General features: G+C 41.4%; 2 protein-coding genes and 1 long non-coding RNA gene across 18 annotated transcripts in view; 1 reads left to right on the forward strand and 2 right to left on the reverse strand.

Moving 5' to 3' along the window:
• LOC138761335 (B-cell CLL/lymphoma 7 protein family member A-like) overlaps positions 1–5,350 on the reverse strand; it is a 39,148-nt gene extending 33,798 nt beyond the window's left edge. For 4 of the 11 annotated variants that reach the window (XR_011356261.1, XR_011356262.1, XM_069933268.1 and 1 more), the window contains exons 1-2: positions 5,197–5,350; positions 2,090–2,158 (exon numbers count right to left, since the gene is read on the reverse strand). Coding sequence is in view for 9 of the 11 variants with exons in the window: in XM_069933268.1 (XP_069789369.1) it covers positions 2,090–2,158; positions 5,197–5,288 (161 nt within the window). In the remaining 2 variants the exon portion in view is untranslated. The remainder of the gene's footprint in view (positions 1–2,089; positions 2,159–5,196) is intronic. The other 7 variants (XM_069933269.1, XM_069933273.1, XM_069933272.1 and 4 more) reach the window with 7 other exon arrangements.
• A 129-nt stretch (positions 5,351–5,479) lies between these two features.
• LOC138761339 (uncharacterized) overlaps positions 5,480–21,254 on the forward strand; it is a 44,049-nt gene continuing 28,274 nt past the window's right edge. For 3 of the 4 annotated variants that reach the window (XR_011356266.1, XR_011356263.1, XR_011356265.1), the window contains exons 1-2: positions 5,480–5,987; positions 11,451–11,545. This is a non-coding gene — a long non-coding RNA (uncharacterized lncRNA). Of the gene's footprint in view, positions 6,138–11,450; positions 11,546–21,254 lie in introns of all 4 variants that reach the window. The other variant, XR_011356264.1, reaches the window with a different exon arrangement.
• cfap251 (cilia and flagella associated protein 251) overlaps positions 19,473–21,254 on the reverse strand; it is a 64,097-nt gene continuing 62,315 nt past the window's right edge. For all 3 annotated transcript variants that reach the window (XM_069933280.1, XM_069933278.1, XM_069933279.1), the window contains one exon: positions 19,473–20,099. In XM_069933280.1, coding sequence (XP_069789381.1) covers positions 19,915–20,099 — 185 coding nt within the window. In that variant the 3' untranslated portion in view covers positions 19,473–19,914. The remainder of the gene's footprint in view (positions 20,100–21,254) is intronic.

Here is a 21,254-nt window from a genome sequence, read left to right on the forward strand (position 1 = left end):
TTTACCTCTTCCCTCTGAATGACGATGGCCAAATTCTGCAACAGCCAGCTACACCACACAACCGCCTTCCACCCCTAATCCAATGGGCTGGTAGAGTGCTTTCACTGCTATCTAAAAGCAGCCCTCAAATCACAGCTGCATGGGCCCAAATGGATGGATGAACTCCCATGGGTCCTGCTGAGCATCCACACAGCACCTAAAGAGGGCCTCCCCACCTCATCGGCGGAAATAGTCTACGGTGCACCGCTCTCCATCCCAGGCGACGTCCATTTCGGCACCACAGAACTACTTCCGAACGCCCTTGACATCCTACAGCGATTAGGGAACCACTCCACCTACCCACGTCCACATCTTTCCACAAGACGCCAACCAGCCATGTCCCACAGAACTGAAAGCCGCGAACAGGGCAAACCAGGTACCCTCCCCTCCCCCCTGCAGTGCCCTTATGAAGAGCCTTTCAAGGTACTGAGAAGGGAAGGAGGTTGTTTATACTCAAGACATTGGAGGCAGGCACGACATGCTTACAGTCAACTGCCTCAAGAAAGCCCACTTAGACTGTTCCGAGCCTTTCCCTGCCCCTACACTATGGCGCCAAGGGCACCCGCCCAAAGACACCCTCCCAAACCTCACCCAAAGAGATTATGATTCTTGGGGGGGGGAGGAGGAGGAGGTGAGGGGTGGTGTAACAGCCCAGGTCAACCCCGCACACAAAGGGCCAAATCACCAGAGCAATCAGCCAGCGCAGCAGGGCGCAGGCACTTCCCCCACCACCACACAGAAGTTCCAGGCTGCAGGAGCGCATTGCCAAGGGAATAGCCAGGCCTCACAGCAGCATTATGACAATACTCCCATGAGCCTGTCACCTCCCCAAAAAAAAACCATGCGTGGTTTGAATAAACGGCAGTTACTGGTTTACTTGCTTGGTGTGGACAGGATTTATTTCAGCAGCTCTACCTTTAGCAGTGCTACACTTGACTTTTTTTAAAAACATTACTCAATTTGCATTGTACTTAACTTTAAAGAAACTAAAAAGGCACTGAAGGAATTACAAGAATTGATTACAGCATGGGTGCTCCTCAGCTGTAAAGGAAATGCAAAACTAGGGAGATGCATCATTACTCAAGCAGAAAGTTTTCACTATAATCACTTAAGTTTCTGATATTCAAAAGTCACTCAATGAGAACATTATGAAACTAGCATGTTATGAGTTCCTGCCTGTCACACAAATTTGTTGCAAGTGAATGAGCACTGCCCAGAATGCCACAAGATCATGAAGGAGAGCTCTATACCAATCAATTTCCAAAATAGATTTCAACCAATGCAATTTTTCAACTTGTACTGTGTCGCTACCACAAGTAAAATTTTGAAAGCCCAGTTATATCTTTACCTCCTATGGATTCAGCAAAATCTGCTGAGTTCCTCCAGCGTTTGTGTTTTTATTACAATCACAGCATCTGCAGTCTTTAAAGTTTAACAAAATTTTGATGCATCTGTATGCTGTACTTGCGTATATGGATAAACTCTCAACTCCCCTGTACAAGAAGATCCCATGATGGCTTAATCCATTGCCCAAAGTGTTAATGAACCACAGACCTGAAACATCAGGTTTAGTCTCTGAACTCTCATCTATTCACCCAAGGCAGGAAAAAGTACTTTTGTTAATTTGCCCATCCAGAGGACAAAAAAATAAACTATTATCATTGGCAAATACCAGTCAGTTTCCACTACAGAGCACGATATCAAAGGTGCTGGATAGCTCCACACTTGACATTTATGTCTTCCAATGCATGGCCCATTTTTAAACAATTATGAAACAAAGAACCTTCAATAAAATCTTGAGAGAGATTTGGAAGAGCATTTAAAATACCTTTTTAACAATAGAAAATAGAATGTACAGCACTGCAGCTAATTACAGGCCTTTCTGCCCACTATGTAAACCTACTCTACCACAACCTAATTTTTTTACCTACTTTACCCATAACCCCCTATTTTTTTATTGACAACTTTGTGCCATCCAAGTTTTTTTTAATGCTCCTCCACCACCTCTAGCAAACTAGACACCAACCACTCTGTAAAAAAATAAACTTACCTGACATTTCCCCTAAACTTTCCTCCATGCAACTTAATCCACTGTGCTCTGGTACTTGCTAGACTCCTACTAGATTGTGGAAACATTTAGTATAAGTGAATCGTATGCAATATTGGTCATAGTTCAACTGCTACACTTAGAAAATCACGTCTCACTCACAAAAGTGCATTACTGATACCATTCAGTCCCAAGTGGATACACTCAGTTCCAATGGCACCATTTTGAAGATAGAGAAGTGATCCCAGAAATCTTGACCAACATATGCAGTTGATGGGGAATTTGTTGCTGCAATTCAACAGGCATGTTATGTAGGATTAGATGATAATATCCCTTATTGCATTCCTGAGACTTGCCGTCTAGACTCTGTGGGGTAACATCTTCAAGTGGGCACCCTCCTTCCTCAGTATTTTGCTAATAGACCCACGGCACCTCTGGAGGGTTCAGCAGTGAATCCTGGTATCCCAGCCTAACCTGCTAGATGCCATCCACTCATTTGGGTGCCCAGGTGGAATCCTTTCTCCTCATCCAGAGCCACTGACTACCCTTTTCAGCAGCTCTGAAGAGATCTTTAACTGCTTGTTGGTGTATCTTTCCTCGCACTCCCAACTCCAAGAGAGGCCTTAATGTCAATCTGGCTACAAATCCTCTGCAGCCTATTTCAACCGATCAGACCCTTGCCTTCTAGCCACGCTGCTGCATATCAGCTGCAAGCTCAGCGGACCTCAGTTTCTTGGGCTCATAGGCTTCCTCCCAGGGCACTGCAAGCTTAATTATATAAACGAGATTGAGTGAGGCTGACCATAGAACAAGGTCTCATCTGAGGTTTGTTTCTGCAATTTCATTTTGGAAGCAGAGGCTCTGGCCTAAGTCTGGCACCATCTTCCAATCATGTGTCCTGCCTAGCTGCCCGGAATCTGATCTTGATGTTGTGATTCTGGCTTGACCCTCACCTTTCCAGACAAATACTGTTAACAGCCAGCAGGATAAAGGGGGTGGTAGAACGTTAACACTCCTCTGCCAATTTTCCAGCACTGCTGCAAGACACCATAGCACCCGATATCGGCCTTGAATGAGACAGGTCTTGCAGCCCACCAAAATATATTTTAGTGTTGCTAAAGTCAGGCAGAGGGAGCATATGGGGACATCTCCATACCACTGGCTGAGATTCATGGCAGAGAGCAAGACATTGTATGGTAAGCCTTAATGGTGAAGCTCGCTCTGAATGTCTCCATCTCCCACAGCTCTTTCTATGAGATCTTCCTTTTCTCCACTCCCTCCCATCTTGACCATTGCCCTTGCGTACCTTGCCGGCACCTCATCTCCTCCGTCACAAGCCTATATCTCTGAGACGAAGCAGCCTTGTTCCAGGCTGGTGTACTGACCCCAAGACCAAGATCATTCCTCCCTTGCTGCACTTGGCCCCCAATGCTTGAGTGCCACCTTTGCTTGTTTAGCTGCTTCTGATGAAATTCATTTCCTCCCAGTATTCAGGATGACAGCAACTTGAGCTACAAATGGATCATTCACCTCTGTTAACATCATCTCCAGTCTTACTTTGGTGCACTTCTACTCCTCTGAAAGACTGGAAACGGGTAGCTACATCAGAAGTTGTCAATTTGCTAAAATGTGCATTCATTCATCATTCTGGCATCTTGCCATTCGGCATGGACGATCGTGTCTCTCCATCCACCGTGATCTCTGACCCAGTGAAATTGTAGTTGTTGCCTCCTCTGTTCTTCAGTGAAGGCTCCATTTTCGAGCTGAGACCATAGTCCATGTTGAATTCATAACTATACATGGGAAAAATACCGATGTGGTTTCCCATTGCCTTCTTCAGTTGCAGTGCGGGTAACCCTGGCCATTATTCAGCAGATTCATCCACCCAGTGTTGCCAATTTGTAGAATCTGCTTGTAAAAAACCATCCACATTCTGCAATCCATAGCTTCACATGACTCTGATTGGGAGGCTAAACAGATACCTTGCCCAAGGATGACCTGCAGGCTATCAGAAAGAAGGAGCACCCTGCACCTCCTTATGCTGAGCAATTGGGCAGCACCGAGACTGACAAAACGTGCATGAAGAGGCACTAGAGTTAAAAGGTCTACACAAATACACGTTTGTCCTTAATACTCGAATCTTCCTCTTTTTAAAAAAAAGGAAACACTCCTGTAATCAAGACAAAGGTGTTTGAAGTTTTAAAAAAATCTATTACAATGCATTAAAAAAAAACTCGATCCAGGGAGATGTAAAAGCTGCAATTCTGAACAATAAATCTGGGTAAAAGGTCACTTCAGGGATCAACAATGTAAGGTGAGCACGTGAAGGTAGGTTTATGGTTTACAAGTTGTCTCAATTCGGTCAATCACGAGCTTCAGCATTCAGCCTGTTAGGGCCAGAACCAGGTTTTAATTTGGCTCAAAGACTGGAAAGGATACGCAGAACAAAGTCGGAGAAGGAAAAATACGTTTTATTCCTGAGTGGATATAATTCATAACTCAAATCCATGCAAATCTTCGGACATGAATGCAACATATCAAATAAGGTGATCATTTCAATGGCAATGCTGAAAATTGCAATTTTATTTGGTTTCACATTGGGCAGGTTGATCAGGCGAGAATTGCCACCACCCCCTCTCCCCCCCCCACCCCCCCTCACTTCCTCCTCCTTTCCTGCCCTCGCCTGCTCCTGGAGTGCGTTCCAAAGCGCTAAATTTAAAAACCACCGATGATGGTAATAGTAGTGGAAGGACTGGAGAGCGCCAGCGGCCGAGATGAAGGACGCTGCCCGCCCGCCCATCCGCCCGCCGGCCGGCCGGCCCCGACCCGCACACAAAGCAGCGAGAGGCGCTTCATGTGACTGCAGCGAAATGGATTCTGGGTTCGGCCGTTCACTCTCGCACTGAGGCGTTTCAACTCCTTTCTATTAAATCATCCTCCCCTCCTCCCCGCGAGTGGAAGCCCGTCACTCGGGAAAGCGGGTGGAATTTCCCCTTTAAAACAGGACTGCGCTCCCATCCCAGTCATTCATCCGCCCCCCCCCCCGGACACATCAAGGGGAACGCCGCCCTCTCAAATCTCTTTCTCGGTTTTTTTTTCTCCCCCCTTACCATTTCCGTACTTTTTCGATAGCTGCCATGACCCGCTTGATGTCATCCTTCGCCCTGCTCCTGGTCTCGGCCCGCACCGACCTGCCAGACATGCTGAACTGAGGAGAGCCGCAAAGCCCAAGCAGCGCCGGCACAAAGCGATCCTCTCCCCCCCCCCCCCACCCCCCCTCACCCCAACCCCCCCCTCCCTCCCTCCTTCCTCCTCCCTCCTCCCCCTCCCCTCCCCACCACCTCCCCGGCTCGAGCGCAGCCACGCGCCTGCGCGCAGCCCTCTTTTGTCTGTCTTTGAGGAAGGAGAGCCGCGTGAACAAAGGCGGTACTTGTCGCGAGACCATGAGCTCCCTCCGTCCTTGCTGCAGAGAGTGGGGGTGGGGCAGAAAAACTTTATTTCCAAACTTTGATTTCTGGATGGGACTTTTAATGAAACGCAGGGCACTTCAATGACCCTGGAGTTCAAGGGTGGCCCGCCGACAAATGGATTTGGATTTCCAAAGGAGCACCTTGTGTTGAAAAATTACTGAACTATAAATCCTAGTGAAGTTAAGATTTTTAAAAACATGTTAATATCAAACACAGAAAGAGCTGCGAGCTCTGTATTGGAGCTGTCAGAATGGGCAGGGTCAGTTGGAGGGCATAGAGCAAGCCGTTCTACCTGCACAACCAGAAGCCCCAGGAGCACTGCCTGCAATACAAGGAACCCTTTGTTAGGCATTCATTCATCCTCGCCTGCACCTTGTTGCATCACATACAGTCGATCCCATCCCTACTTCATTAACTGGACCACCCTACCGGTATGAGAGAGATTTTAAAAGAAACAGAAAATGCTGTCATTGCGCAGCAGGGCAGGCAATATCTGTGAAAAGAAAAGCAGTTCAATCTGCATCATCCGGGAAGCAGAAAACAAGATCGTTCGAAATTGCAAAAGGAATATCTTCATTAGGGTGAGGCTCTCAGAAATTAAAAGAGTGGGACTCAACAATATCGGATAGATGCTTTCTCTGTCATCAAGAAACTGGAACCACAGTTTGGGGCATGTACAAAAGTGAATACTTTCTGGGAAGATTTAAGTTAGATATTAAGCAAAATTACATACCCCAAAAAACATTTTTTTCCTTTTGAATAATATTCTTTTTCTTTGGCTTGGCTTCGCGGACGAAGATTTATGGAGGGGGTAAAAAGTCCACGTCAGCTGCAGGCTCGTTTGTGGCTGACAAGTCCGATGCGGGACAGGCAGACACGGTTGCAGCGGCTGCAGGGGAAAATTGGTTGGTTGGGGTTGGGTATTGGGTTTTTCCTCCTTTGCCTTTTGTCAGTGAGGTGGGCTCTGCGGTCTTCTTCAAAGGAGGTTGCTGCCTGCCAAACTGTGAGGCGCCAAGGTGCACGGTTTGAGGCGATATCAGCCCACTGGCGGTGGTCAATGTGGCAGGCACCAAGAGATTTCTTTAGGCAGTCCTTGTACCTCTTCTTTGGTGCACCTCTGTCACGGTGGCCAGTGGAGAACTCGCCATATAACACGAACTTGGGAAGGCGATGGTCCTCCATTCTGGAGACGTGACCCACCCAGCGCAGCTGGATCTTCAGCAGCGTGGACTTGATGCTGTCGACCTCTGCCATCTCGAGTACTTCGACGTTAGGGATGAAAGCGCTCCAATGGATGTTGAGGATGGAGCGGAGACAACGCTGGTGGAAGCGTTCTAGGAGCCGTAGGTGATGCCGGTAGAGGACCCATGATTCGGAGCCGAACAGGAGTGTGGGTATGACAACGGCTCTGTATACGCATTTAATAATATAAGAGGCAAAGAACTAGCTCTCAAATTAGATAGATTCATTATGATCAGCAAAAAAAAATGCATAATGACAACCTGGAAAATGGAAGAGAACCTAAAAATACAACAAGGGTATACAGAAATAAATTTCATTGGAAAAAAAATTTAAGTATGATTTAAAAGACAAATATACATTGTTCGAACAAATTTGGGAACCAGATATGAAATGTGACAGAAAAAGCCAATTTCGGATCTCCATCTCCTAAAGTGATAAGAAGATAAACATGATTAGACCTAAACATGTAAAAGGAGACTACGCAACTCTTTGTTTTTTTCTGTGTGGATGTTGTTTTCTTGTAGGGGGGTGGGGAGGGAGGGCACAGGGCAGGAGGGGGGGGAGAGAAAAAAAGGAAAAAAAAGTCACTGTGTATATTTAATGAAGATCATTTGTACATATTGTTGTTGATATGATTCATAGTGCAATAAATCAAAAGTTACCAAAAAAATAGGGTGAGGCTCTTGCAGTACTCCAGACTCAATAGTGAATTCAAGAATTGCAGCATGTGCTAACCATCACTACCACTGCAGTAACTTTCCTGACAATGAAGCATTTGTCTTCAAGACAAGGATAAAACTACTGCAAAAATATCTATATTCCTGGTTTTTTTAAATAAATTTCCAATCTGTAAAAAATATGAAGCAGGAACTCCAACAAAACAATAGGCAAAAAGTTCACTTAAGTCAAAAATTTAATTAAAGCTAAATTGTTCCTAATTATAAAGGAACAAAATCTTCCCTAATTTGGGAATATTAAGTATAATTGATCATTTTATCATTTTTTTTTTCCTAATTTAACATGATCTTGATTAATCATTGTAAAATAGCACACATGTTACATAAATCATGGACATGTATGATCTGGAAATAATAACACTCTGGAATTCATATTTGAATGCTACAAATATTTGAATATGTGTATGTTTTCCTGTTATGATGTGTCTTCCTTGAAAATGTTTGTATTGCATTGTTTTTTAAATATTTTATTTAATACATCACAATATAACCAATCTCTAACAATACTTACACAAATGTTGTACATATATATACATACATAGTGATTTTTTCCATTTTCTCCCCAATCCCCCTTGCCTCCCCCAATAACTATAGAGAGAAGAAAAAACAGAACAGAAAGAGAAGAAAATTTTTTAAAAAACAAGAAAAGGGAGCATGTCTTTTAAATATTGTGTGATTCACATTTTCCTTACGAATACTATTTCTCGTTAAGAGTTAAGAAAGAGCTGGAGGCCCGAGGTTGTGTTTGCCAATGAAGTTTATATATGGGTCCCAAATTTGTTGATATTGTGCATAATTGTCTCTTAAGTTATAAGTAATTTTCTCTAATGGAATACATTTGTTCATTTCTGTGAGCCACTGCTGTATTTTCAGGGGTGTTTCCATTTTCCAAGTTATCATTATGCATTTTTTAGCTGCCGCTAATGCAATCTTGATAAATTGTTTTTGGAATCTGTTTAAATTTAAATTTAACTCTTTGTCTTTTATATTGCTTAACAGAAAAAATTTCTGAGTCTTTTGGTATCTTGTTTTTTTGTAATTTGATCTAGTATTGAATTTAAATTCTCCCAAAATGGTTTCACTTTTGTACATGTCCAAATTGAATGTACCATTGTACCAGCGAAAGCATTTATCAGATAATGTCGGGTTCCATTCTTTTAATTTTTGTGGTGTAATGAATAGTCTGTGAAGCCAATTATATTGTATCATTTGATGCCAGGCATTTATTCCGGTGCTTTATTATTTGATAGATTCATTATTGTGTCGTATACTTCTGTAACCGTCAGGGGATTTGCTAATTTACCTTGTTCTTCTGTATCTAACTGGGGTAACTCGATATTTGTCAAAAATTTATCCATTTCCTTATTCTTCTCTAGGACCTCTGATTGGTATAATTGCTTATAAAAACTCCTGAAATTTTCATTAATCTCTTGTGGTTTATATGAAATCTGATTAGTTCCTTTCCTTGTTGCTATAATAATTCTTGTTACTTGCTCTGTCTTCAATTACCAAGCCAAGATTTTGTGAGTTTTCTCACCTAATTCATAGTATCTTTGTTTTGTTTTCATGTTTTCCCCCCATCTGGTATGTTTGTAACGCATCATATTTCAATTTCTTCTCTATCAATAGTCTTTTTTTCCTCTTTATCTTCTCCTTTTATTAAATCTTTCTCTAAATTTACTATATCTTTTTCTAATTTTTCTATTTTTTAATTTTTTTTAGTTTTAGTTGTATAACTTATTCTTTGCCCTCTAATAAAGGCTTTCATTGCATCCCATAATATAAATTTATCTGTTACTGAATTTGTATTCTTATTAAAATATATTTTAATTTGTTGTTCTATAAATTGCCTAAAATGTCTTTTTAGCAAGATGGGATTTTCTCCATCTATATCCTTTATTAGGAGTATCCTCCAGAGCAATCGTTAGCCGCAAGGGTAAATGATCTGATAACAATCTTGCTTTATACTCAACATCTTGGACTCTCCCTTGTATTTGGGCAGAAAGTAAAAACATATCGATCCTGGAGTAAGTCATGTCTGCTAGAATAATATGAGTAATCTCTATCTTTCATGAGTTGTTTTCTCCATATGTTTATTATCTTCACTTCTTGCATGGAACTTCCTGTAAATTTAGCTGCTTTACTCTTTTTTGTATTTTTCCCGGTTTTATCTAATAACAAATCCAAGCTAAAATTAAAATCTCCACCCAATAAGATATGTCCTTGTGTATCTGCTAATTGTAAAAAAAATCCTGCATAAATTTTTGATCATCCTCATTAGGTGCATATACATTGAATAAATTCCAGGACTCTGAATAGATCTGCCAGGTCTGTAACTACTTTCTCTATTTTAATAGGCAATTTTTGATGAATTAGGATAGCCAACCCCCCCACCCCCAGCTTTTGAGTTGTAAGATGGTGCTACCACATGACCCACCTAATCTCTCTTCAATTTACGATGCTCTTCTTCTGTTAGATAAATTTCCTGTCCAAATGCAATATCTATTCTTTTCCAATTTTTAATCGTCAATAACATTTTTCTCTTGATTTGGTTATGTATTCCATTAATATTAATAGACATAAACTTCATTGTATTCATTCCATTAGCCTGTGTTTTTTTACATACCACCCTCTCAGACCCTCCAACTCCCTTTCTCCCACATTTCAAAATTTAACATATCTTTCTATACATGTTGACACAAACACCCTGAAAAAATTAAAAACCAAAAAAAAGTAAGAAACTGTAAAAACAAAAGAAAACAGAGAAAACCCCCTTATTGAGTTGCCTTTGCTGACCTGCTGGACAATCACAACACCCTTAACATTACGGGCTGCGGTATAAACTGGAATTATCAACTGATTTTACAGCAGACCGTCCCTCCCCAGACCCAGCCCTCCCCCAGAGAATTTATAACTTATTTTCTAAACACATAAACAAAGTTCTCATATAAACCAACTATTAATCAACCGGTAAACCTCCAAACCTATTTACATATATATTGTCCTTAACTGTCTCTTAGTTCTGTCGATCACTCTCTTCCTTGTTGAATATGTGTCTTTTATTGGGTTAACTTCCTTGCGTTTCTTTAAAAGTTCAAAACTTGTATCTGGGTAGAAAAATATCTTATTCCCATTATGTTCCAATGGACCTTTAATTTATTTTGTTCTTCTGGCTGCCAGCCCTAATATTTTTCCCCTTGTCGGATACCTTAATAGCTTGACCAGAATGGAACGTGGTCCTTGCTGCACCTGCGACTTCGGTGCCAAAGCTCTGGGAGCTCTTTCAATTTCTATTTCTTCCTGGAGTTCTTCCATCTCCAGAACCTGTGGAATCCATTGTTTTAGAAATCCTTTTATGTCAGTACCTTTCACACCTTCTTTCAGGCCTACTATTTTAATATTATTACACCTAAAATTTTTTCAAGAATGTCAATTTTCTGGGCCAATAAATCTTGTGACTTTGTGACCTCTTTACTCCTTTCTTCTGTTTTTTTTTAAGACAGTAATTTCCATTTCCACACCTTTCACTCTACTTCTACCTCTCCTATTTCTTTACATTGCTTTTTCATATCCTTTATTACATTTTCCATTTTTTGAATTTTAATATCTGCTTCCAGCACACATTCTCTATTAGCTCTGATTTCTGACATTAATGTTTCCATTATCACTCTCATCTGATTGTCAATGTAGTTTACGTCTACTGTTTATTTTTGGCTTTTGCCTTTAATTTTTTTCTCTGTCTTCTTTGTCACTTCCAAGTCTTCTAACTCTTCCTCCATACCTTTGCTTGATGTAGAGTCCATTTCCAAGGCTGCTTCGCCTGCTTTGCTTGTGGTTGGGCTTACAGGAGCTTGTTGCTGATGACTGTTCACTTCAGTGTCCTGACTGGAATGAGCATTCCCTTTTCTTTTCCAGTCAGCCATCGCTGGAGCTCACCCTGCGCCCTTTCAACTGCCAGCTTTGCAGCGCGGACTACGTTACCCAGGAGAGCTTCCAGTTCCGACGTGCAGGTAAGGTCTTTTTTATTTTCTCTCTTTTCTTTCAATGTTTATGTACTGTTTCCTGTGTTTTTTTTGTTACAACTTTGTTTTTTTGCCACTTTTTAAGTTTTTCTCTGGGAAACGCTGGTTTCACCAAACCAATCGCTACTCCATCACGTGACCGTCCCTTGTATTGCACTATGTTATTGTCAAGTTGCCATTTACCTGTAGGTGTGAAGAATCCTTCAAACTGATAGGTCATTATAAAGATTTTTCAAAGTTTTTATCAAAGTTTGACAAAGAAGTAAAACACAAAATTATATAACTTGACAGTTCTAGTATTTATTTGCATTTACTGAAATTTAAGTTAGAGATTAGTTCACTACATTCATAGTAGCAAGATTCTTTCACTTTCCACTTGTGGAGTAAATATCTGCATCTTTTGTATGTTCTTAGTTAAGAGCGCCAATTGATGCCAGGTAATTCAAATTAATTTAGAAAAAAAGACCCAGTTAAAAGATTTTGTTTATGTGTAAAAAGAATGAAAGAGAATCATTTAACAGTGTAACAGGCAATCATTACAAATTACTTTGGGCATCCAGCATTAGCACCTACAACAATAATATCTGGACCACATCGAGGCCAATAGGTAGCAAGTAACAGTCACACCACACAAGTGCCAGGCAACAACGAGATTCAGCAAGAGAAAATATGGCTATCATCCCCAGTATTCAATGGCGTTTCCATCACTGAATCCCCCACTATCAATTTTCTGGGGATTACTATTAAGCATAAATTGAAGATTCCTTTATTGTCATGAATTTAAAAAATACTTAAAAGTTATTTTCATTTGTTTGCCTAGTTAAGTAGCCATATACATAAGGCTAGGAATTCTGTAGTGAGTAAATTGTGACAGAGTATATAGAAATGTTTTTGGGAGATAAATTGGGAAAGGTTTGTTGGAGTAGGATACATACATACACTTTAAAACAGATCTTATTTAAAATACTGGAGCTCTGCCCCATATCGGCTCCACAGCTTTTGCAAGAGCTTTGAAGATTGCTCGAGAGACTTCACTAATGGATTGTGGTTTCATCAGCAAGACACTGAAGTGGTTGATTAAAAAGAAACAACAAATCTCCCTCTGAAAACCGACAAGAACCTTCCTGAGCGGTAACCATTTACCTTTCAAGCTCCAAAGCCTGGTGAATTTTATAAATGTTAAATTCTGTGCAAAGTATAAGAATTGCCTGCAACCAGTGAACTTGGAGGAATGAGAAGTAAGATTGGACTGTGAACCAAAGAACTTTTCTGAACTTAGACACACATTACATTAACGAGAACTTAGAATTAGAAGTGGGTTAAATAAGGTTAAGTAAGTTAATAGTGATAAGTTAAAGTTTGATTCTATTTTCATGTTTAAAGATAATTAAAAGCAACCTTTGTCTTGGTGAATATCTATTGCTGCTGGGTTTTGGGGTCTTCTGGGTTTGTAGTAAAATGCACCTAACTCCCCAAAATATATCAACCATCTACAAGAATACTTTCCACTTGCATGGATGAATGCAGCTTCAGCAACACTCAAGAAGGTTGACACCATACATGGCATAACTGCTCACTTTGTAGGCACCCCACTCACAACCACTATTCCCTCTAAGCCAGGGGTGTCAAACTCAAATTCACAGAGGGCCAAAATTAAAAACTTGGACTAAGTCGTGGGCCAAACTAAATATTTACTGAAAATTTTCAACAACATCTGCATGTTTTCTCTTCTTTCAACATATGTAATGTTAAACTTTTTCTTATTAAAATAAATGTTTAATAATAGTTTTGGTTAAACTCTTTCCAGAAGAAGCATTAACAAATGAGAAATAAAATATTCAATAAATAATATTTCTCTATAGCCTTTAAGCTCCTTTTAAATGTATTTTTTTTCACAAGCCAACAAGTCAAAAAAATAACAACTTGCTTCAATGAAAATCCAATCTTTCAACTAAGAACAGTCCAAAGTTAACCAAAGAAAATATGAATCCAAGCTTAGCTTGCTACACTGTGATTTACTCTGATGCTCCTGGGTCTAAACCAGATACTTGGCATCTCTTCTTAGATGCAAGTTCATCAAACTCTGGGGTCAGAGTTTGCCTCCCACCTGTCTTGAAAGGTCCTGTTTTCTGTCTTTGGTTTGGCCATTTTTCGTAAGGGGTTTATTACATGTGAGTTGGGCGACAGGTCGCAGATGCTAATGAAAGTAAAGAGAGGAGGTGGGGGCGATTAGCGGGCTGACGGGCCGGCGCCAACGCATTTGCAAAGCATTCTGGGATTTGTAGTATTAGTTGTGCATGCACTATACTGGCGCGGCGGCCAGCGGGCCAGCTCTAATACATATTTGATATGATCTTGCGGGCCAAATATAATTATATCACGGGCCAAATTTGGCCCGCGGGCCTGAGTTTGACATGTGTGCTCTAAGCTATACGCATGTGCACACGCACACATTTTGCAATCAGTGCACAAAGGAAATTAATGTACACACTAAAGGTTAGTTACCTGAAATAGTGTACAATTAATTAACAAATGTTAACTAAATATGTTACTTTGTAGAATGCAATCATACTTGTATTATATTAAAACATGCCAATACAGTTTTATTAGCCATAAGAGAAAGCCTGAGCCAAAATTATCTTGAAACAGTTTCAAGTTTACATGTGCACAAGCATTCAGTGCGCACATACTTTTGTCACAGGAAAAGAATTTGCACAACTTAAGATTTTTGCGCACACTGACTATTAGAGGGAACATTGCCCACAACCATTAATTCATTCCACCCTTGTCGCACAGTAGCAGCAGTTTGTAGTAGAATGCCTTGCATTAATTCACCAAGACTTCTTAGACAGTACCTTCCAAAGCCACAACCTCTGCCATCTAGGACAAGGGCAGCAAAAGCATGAGAACTCCACCACCTGCAAGTTGCATTTTAAACCATATACCATCCCAACTTGGAAAAATATTGCTGTTCTTCACCATTGCTGGTTTAAAATCCTGGAACTCCTTCCTGAACAGCTTTGTGGTATACCACACTGAAGTGTGAATAAAAGCTCTCATGACTGGAGGGAGAACAAATGCTTTTATTAGCTTCTAACTAAGGGTAGGGTCTCACAGTCGTCTTCAGGAGGATTCTGGCTTTAGGTGGAAAACCAGGGTTATAAGTGAGCAGATGTTCGCAGGGCCTGCCATCAGGACAACACACTACCAGTGAATCCCAGTTCATTGCATTCACCCCTTCCTGTAGAATTTAGGGTCTGTGAATGAAGACAGAGAACATGGGTTCAGAACAAGTCGTTAAAAAAAAGTTACTTACAAATTTACAGATTTAAGCAGTCTGGAGATCCTGGTGGAGCGCCTTAACACCAGGGGGCCTGGTCCCCTTGTGAGGGAAGAGAGGCGGGCTGGGTCTCTGGCTCAAAGGTTGAGGGGGATACACTTTCCTTCTCAACTGGATCCCCTGAGGCCCTGACTTGGGGTGGCAAGAATGAGCTTCGTGGTTTGCAAGGCAGAGGGAATGGACCCTCTATTCCAGTGGGTGCCGGGTCCCTGATGGAGACAGTGTCCTCCCTGCCATCTGGGTACTCCTTTCCATCAGGGGATCGGTCTTGCTTCTCCTCACATTCTTCCTGAGAAGGAATGGACCAGGAGTAGTGAGGCAGGTTGGGAGTGTAGCTCCAGATGCCGACCTTCTTTTGAGCTTGTGAGGAGTAGCGTTGGTCGCGTTACATAGTAGCAACTAGATGGAATGGAGCACCATAGGAAGGACTCCTTGCCAGCGTGAGACTGGAAGGCCTTTTGACTTCATGGCCAGTTTGACAGGCTTCCAGACTCTGGCATTCTCCTTTTCAACCTGCCCATTCTCCCAGGGGTTGTAACCAGTAGTCCTTCTGGACGTGATGCCCCTCAACAGCAGGAACTGATGTAGCTCGTCACTCATAAAGGCTGAGCCCTGATCGCTATGAATATAGTTGGGATACCCAAACAGGGTGAAAATGGAGTCTTGGGCCTTTATGACTGACAAAGTGGACGTGTTTGGCATGGAATGGGGAACAGGAAGCGAAAGTACTCATCAATGATTGAGAGGAAGAAAGCATTCCCGTTTGTGGATGGGAGGAGTCCTTTAAAATCAACACTGAGCCATTTGAAGGCCTGGATGATTTGATCAGTTGCGCTTTTGCGGGGCGGTAGAAGTGCGTCATACACTCCGCAGAGACCTGACAAGACCTGATCATGTCCGAATTGTCACTTTCCACGGAGTAGGGCAAGTTGTGCACTTTGACAAAATGAGCCATGCGGGTGACCCCTGGATGGCAGAACTCATTATGCAGAGACCGCAGTTGGTCGGTGTGTGTAGAGACATAGCTTCCTCTGGATAAGGCATCTGGAAGGTCATTAAAAGCTCATGACCGATAGTCATAATTGTAGGTGGAGAGCTCGTTCCTCCACATTGCAATTTTGTCATTCTTGATTTTTCCCCTTTTGATATTATTGAATGTGAATGCGACCAAGCGCTGGTCAGTGAGGAGCGTAAATCTTCTACCAGCCAGGCAGTGTCTCCAGGGCCTTACGGCTTCTAAAATGGCTTGAGCCTCCTTTTCCACTGATGGTTTCTGGAGCTCGTGGCCTTGTTCGTGAAAAAAAAATGCAACTGGCCTGCCCACCTAGTAGAGGGTAGCAACCAGGGCTATGTCCGAATTGTCACTTTCCACTTGGAAAGGTACATTCTCGTCCACTGTGTGGATGGCAGCTTTCACAATGTAGTTCCGCAGATAGTTAAAAGCCATTTGGGCTTCAGCCGAGAAGGGGAAATTAGTAGCTTTTAAAAAGGGTGAACCTTATCAGCGTATTGAGTGATCCACTGGGCATAATTAGAGAAAAACCCCAGGCATCTCTTCAAAGCCTTTGTAGTCCTGGGGATGGGGAGCTCTAACATTCTATCAGGATCGGGGCCAATGATGTCATTCTCCACCAGACGTTTAGTCCTGAACACTCATTTGTCAGAGTTATAAGTGAGGTTCAGGGCTTTCACCATGTGGAGAAACATCTTGAGGTTGGTGTCGTGGTCTTCCAAGGTGTGGCACAGATGGTGTCATTATCAAGGTAGGGGAAGGTTGCCTTCAACCCATACTCATCCACCATTCTATCCAAAAAATAGAAACCCCCATTAGTAATACCAAAAAGGACCCTCCAAAATTGATAGAGACGACCATTAGGCTCAAATGCCATATATGGACGGTCCTTGGACGGATTGGCAGCTGGTGATAAACAGCTTTCAGGTCGATGGTCGAATAGACCCAATACTGCATAATATCATTTCACCATTGTCTACAATTCTATGGAGGGGTATGCATGCAGGATTGTACTGGTTAATAGTTTGGCTATAGTCAATTACTAGCTTGGACTTGTTTTCCCCTTTTACCATTACCACTTGCGTTCTCCACGGGCTGGTGCTAGGTTCAACGATACCTTCGTCAGGTAGACGTTGCGTCTCAGACTTTATAAAATCTCGGTCTCCTGTACTGTACCTCCTGCTCTTGGTAGCAATGAATTTGCAGACTGAGAACAGATTTTGGAAGGGGGGGGGGGTCGATATTCAGTGTGGTTTCTGATTTTAGGGGTCCTCCGTTCAGAACCGTTACAGGGGGGAGGGAGCCAGAATACTCCAAGTCACACTTTTAAGATGACACAGGAAGTCCAGACCCAAAAACACTGGAGCACACAATTTTTCAAGTATATATAAGCAAAATTTACAGAATTCCCTCCCCCCTTCTTTAAATGACAGATGTTCAATGTTATTGATCACGCGTAGAATGCAAAAGAGAAGCAAGAAATATTAGAAGGATACATCTTTAGGTTTTTTGCAGTCTATGAAGCTTTCAGTCGAGCCTGTATCAATTAGGCATTTAGTTGCTGAGCTGGTGAGGGCTGTCCTGATCTAGGACCATCAAGGCTAGGACCCTGCAGACTCCATGCTCATCACTCGAGTGGCCCCCACCATCCTGGATTGCCCTGCATGGGTAAGATGGTGTCGACCTCATGGTGCGGCAAAGTGGCCACCCTCCTTCCTCTGACAAGAATGAATTTGGGTTGTGGCAAGATGGCCACTGAACCTTTCCGTGCCATTTCCTCACTGCTACCCTCCGTTGGCATGTCATTCAGCAAGTAGGTTCAGGTGAATTCAGGGCAGACGGCTTAGGGTGCAGTACAGGCCGTGGACTTCCCCGGGCATCCCTCGCACAACAAACCCTTACCCGATGCCCTTTCTTGCCACAGCTGGAACACACTGAGTCTTTTGCTGGGCAACGAGATCAAGGATGGCTCTTGCTGCAGAAAAAGCACTGCCTAGCACAGGAAGTGGCAGCCGTTAGGACAGGGATAGCGGGATCAGCTGGTCCTTGGAAGGGGTCACCTGGGTGAGTGAGCTTGCTGGGTTTGAGATAGTCGTTCTTGAGCTTGGCCTGTTCCAGCAATTTTGTCAGCTTGACATGGCTAGCCAGGTCCTTCTTTCCCGACTCAAGCAGTCGCTGCCTCATGTGCCTCAAGTGGACCACTATGACTAGAGTGTCCCGGAACCGTTCTTCCTCACAAACATGGCCCATAACCGCTTCATACCTGCACTTTTTGGCAAGCATCCATAGATCCAGCAGGTTGTCATTGATGGTCTCTTCTGGCTGCTGGTGACGTAGAGCAAGTTGGTGCCTCACTAGGACCTTGTTCTGCGACTTCAATTATCTAGCCTGCATACCCTTTCCTTCCTACTCTCGAAACAAGTGCAGACCTCCTGAGTTTATCGGTATGGAAGACGTCTCTGGTCACATTCAGGTAGGCCCGGAAGCAGTCTAGCCAGTATGTGAACTCCTCAGCTCCATTGGGGGAGAGAGGGTCTATCAGTAGCATACCTGGCTTGAGTTGTGCTTCCATCATAAGGAAATAAGCTAATAAAATAGTAGCGTGAATAAAACCTCTCACAACTGGGCAACGAGATCATAACCATAACCATATAACCATTTACAGAGCGGAAACAGGCATGTTGGCCTTTCGAGTCCGCACCGGTTTGATCAGCTGTAATCACCAATTATTATTCCTCATCCTGTGGCCTGACATCTTCTCACAAATTACCTGAAATACTTCATGACCAATTGAAAGAATAAGTTGGATTCTACTTTGGATCCAGCATCATTATTAAATAATTATTTTTCGCAACAATCTACAAGGAGGAAATTTGAAATTTGTAAACAAAAATACACTTTTTAAAATCCATTTTAGGCACACTATTCCAAATTAATGACTGACCCACAAACAGTTCCATCAGTATCCAGAGCAGAGATTAAAGTCAACTTCAGATCAAGACTTGGAAAGCTGTTTGCTTTTATGAACCACCTCTCCACTGAAAGAAGATTCTCTCGTTCTAGCAAGTTCCATTTTACAATTATGATAAAAGATTTCCATAATTTATGTACAGAAAAACCCTTGGTATCTGGTATCTGGCACCTACAGGGATTGGTAGATGCCGGATATGCACATTTTGCAGTTGCTTGAGACCCACTCTTACAATGCTACAACATCAGCATTAAGAATAAACAGTTTAAAAAAACAAATGCTTTTATTAGCTTATAACTAAAGGTAGGGTCTCACAGTAGTCTTCAGAAGGATTCTGGGTTTAGGCAGGAAACCAGAGTTGTATGTGAGCAGATGGGGGCAGAGCCTGGAGGTGGGGCCAGCCATCAGCACCACACTCTACCAGTGAATTCCAGTTCAGTGCACACACCTCAAGGACTACAGTACTTCAGGGAGGCAGCTCAGCACTACCTTCTCAAGGGCGGTTCAGGAGGCAGAGCTAAATGCTGACTTAGTCTACAAACCACACTTAGGGAACAAAAAAATTAATTAGAAAATAAGTTGCCATCAGGTATGAAAGTATTTAAAGATTTATTATATATTTATTATATATTTTCCCGCATCCAGAACAAAGTAAGCATATAATTGTTCACAAGTAAGGCATCTAAGAGCATTATTTTATTTGTAGGTTTAGTACATTTTTTTTGTTTTTCATTGGGCCTTTTACACCACTAAGTATTTTATGATTTCTTAACGTCCTTTCAAGTCCTTTCAAAAATCTTGACTTGCAACAAATTACAAGGCCAATATACTTCATACATCAATAAAATTGTAATAAACTGGCATAGGTTGAAATAACACACTGATAAATATCCAAACAATTTCTGAGTTACTCAACCATTGTTTATATTTTAATATTAAAAGTAAAGCAGTATAAATTACTTCAAACAAAAAAAAAATCTTGTGAACCTTCAAAAATTGCAGATGCTGGAAATTTGAAATAAAAACAGAAAATGCTAGAAAGTTTTCTGACTTTGGCTCCATTTCTCTTTCTGCATTTCTGTTAATGGAGCTGCAGGCATGGGCATCATGTCAGCACAAGGGGATGCAGATAAATTGCAAGGAAACCCCAATATATCATATGTAAAAAGTTCACTTGTGATCTCCTGGGGAAGCTGCTGATTGAGTAATTTCGATGCCTCTGTCAAACCCAAAAAAAAGCAAAATTAATGTAACCAATTCAATATAGCTTTTTATTTTATTTATATTTTTTTCTCTTACTTGAAAGTTTTAGTTTGTGAATTCACAGAAGAAAATGTGAATCCATCGAAAATTAAGGAAATAAACTGTAGATTGCAGCCTTAACTTTAAAGGATCTTTCCAATCTTTTCCAAAATTACAGTGGCAGAATTCTATCTTCCCTGGACAATATCTCTGCATTAATTCATCCCTAATGAATCTCCCAATTAGATTTTTCTATCCAGAGTTCAGAACAAAGTCTATGAAGGATTCTTGATTCATTCACTTCACTTTTGATTGAAGAGAAATTATTCACACAATTTCAAAAGTATTCATCTGGTAAATTTAGTTTGCATGCTCATTCTATTATGTAATAATAATTCTATGTAATATAGGTGTGAAAAGTATGCAGTCTGTCACTCCATGGCTCTATTTGGATTTACTTCTATTTCAATGGAGGTAAAAATGTTACAATATTGGTGATTACAAATAGCTGATTTGGACCTATATAAAATAATGATATCACAAAATTTAATGTGGTTGACATAGACTCAATGTTGTTTAAAACAATTCCCACTGGAACTCATTCAAAGGATATAATCCTTCACTGGGTGTTTTTTTTCTTTCTGTAGTTTAAATCAGAGTATTCCAATGTCATGGACTTTAAGGATTTTATTCATTTAGATTATAAAGCACAAATTGGAAAAATGCAACAAATAAAGGTGAACATCACAGATACTGATTAAATTAGCTTTTAAAGAGTTGAGATAAATTGAAAATCGCAATGGATGCAAAATTTCATATGTATAGGATCCATATTTTGATTGTGATCTTAGGGAATCTACGGTTCTTCACAAGCACTTAAATTTAGCAAAAGTTTATTGGTCATATCATACCTAGTACAGTGAGATGGGTTCTTCTGGTCCTAGTCTAACAGGTTATTGCCAACATTCATAAAGAATTTCGAGAGTATAAAGTTAAGGTAAAGGTTCCACTATTTTCATGTAAAACCACATTCATGAAATTCTTTAACTTTTATCAACCATAAGGCAGACTGAGAGTCTGCCAGCACTATCTTCAAGCCTGTTTGGTGCAGCTTTCATGCTCTTAAGCCTTC

This window comes from Narcine bancroftii, chromosome 4 (genome assembly GCF_036971445.1).
Source record: "Narcine bancroftii isolate sNarBan1 chromosome 4, sNarBan1.hap1, whole genome shotgun sequence".
Lineage (NCBI taxonomy): Eukaryota > Metazoa > Chordata > Chondrichthyes > Torpediniformes > Narcinidae > Narcine > Narcine bancroftii.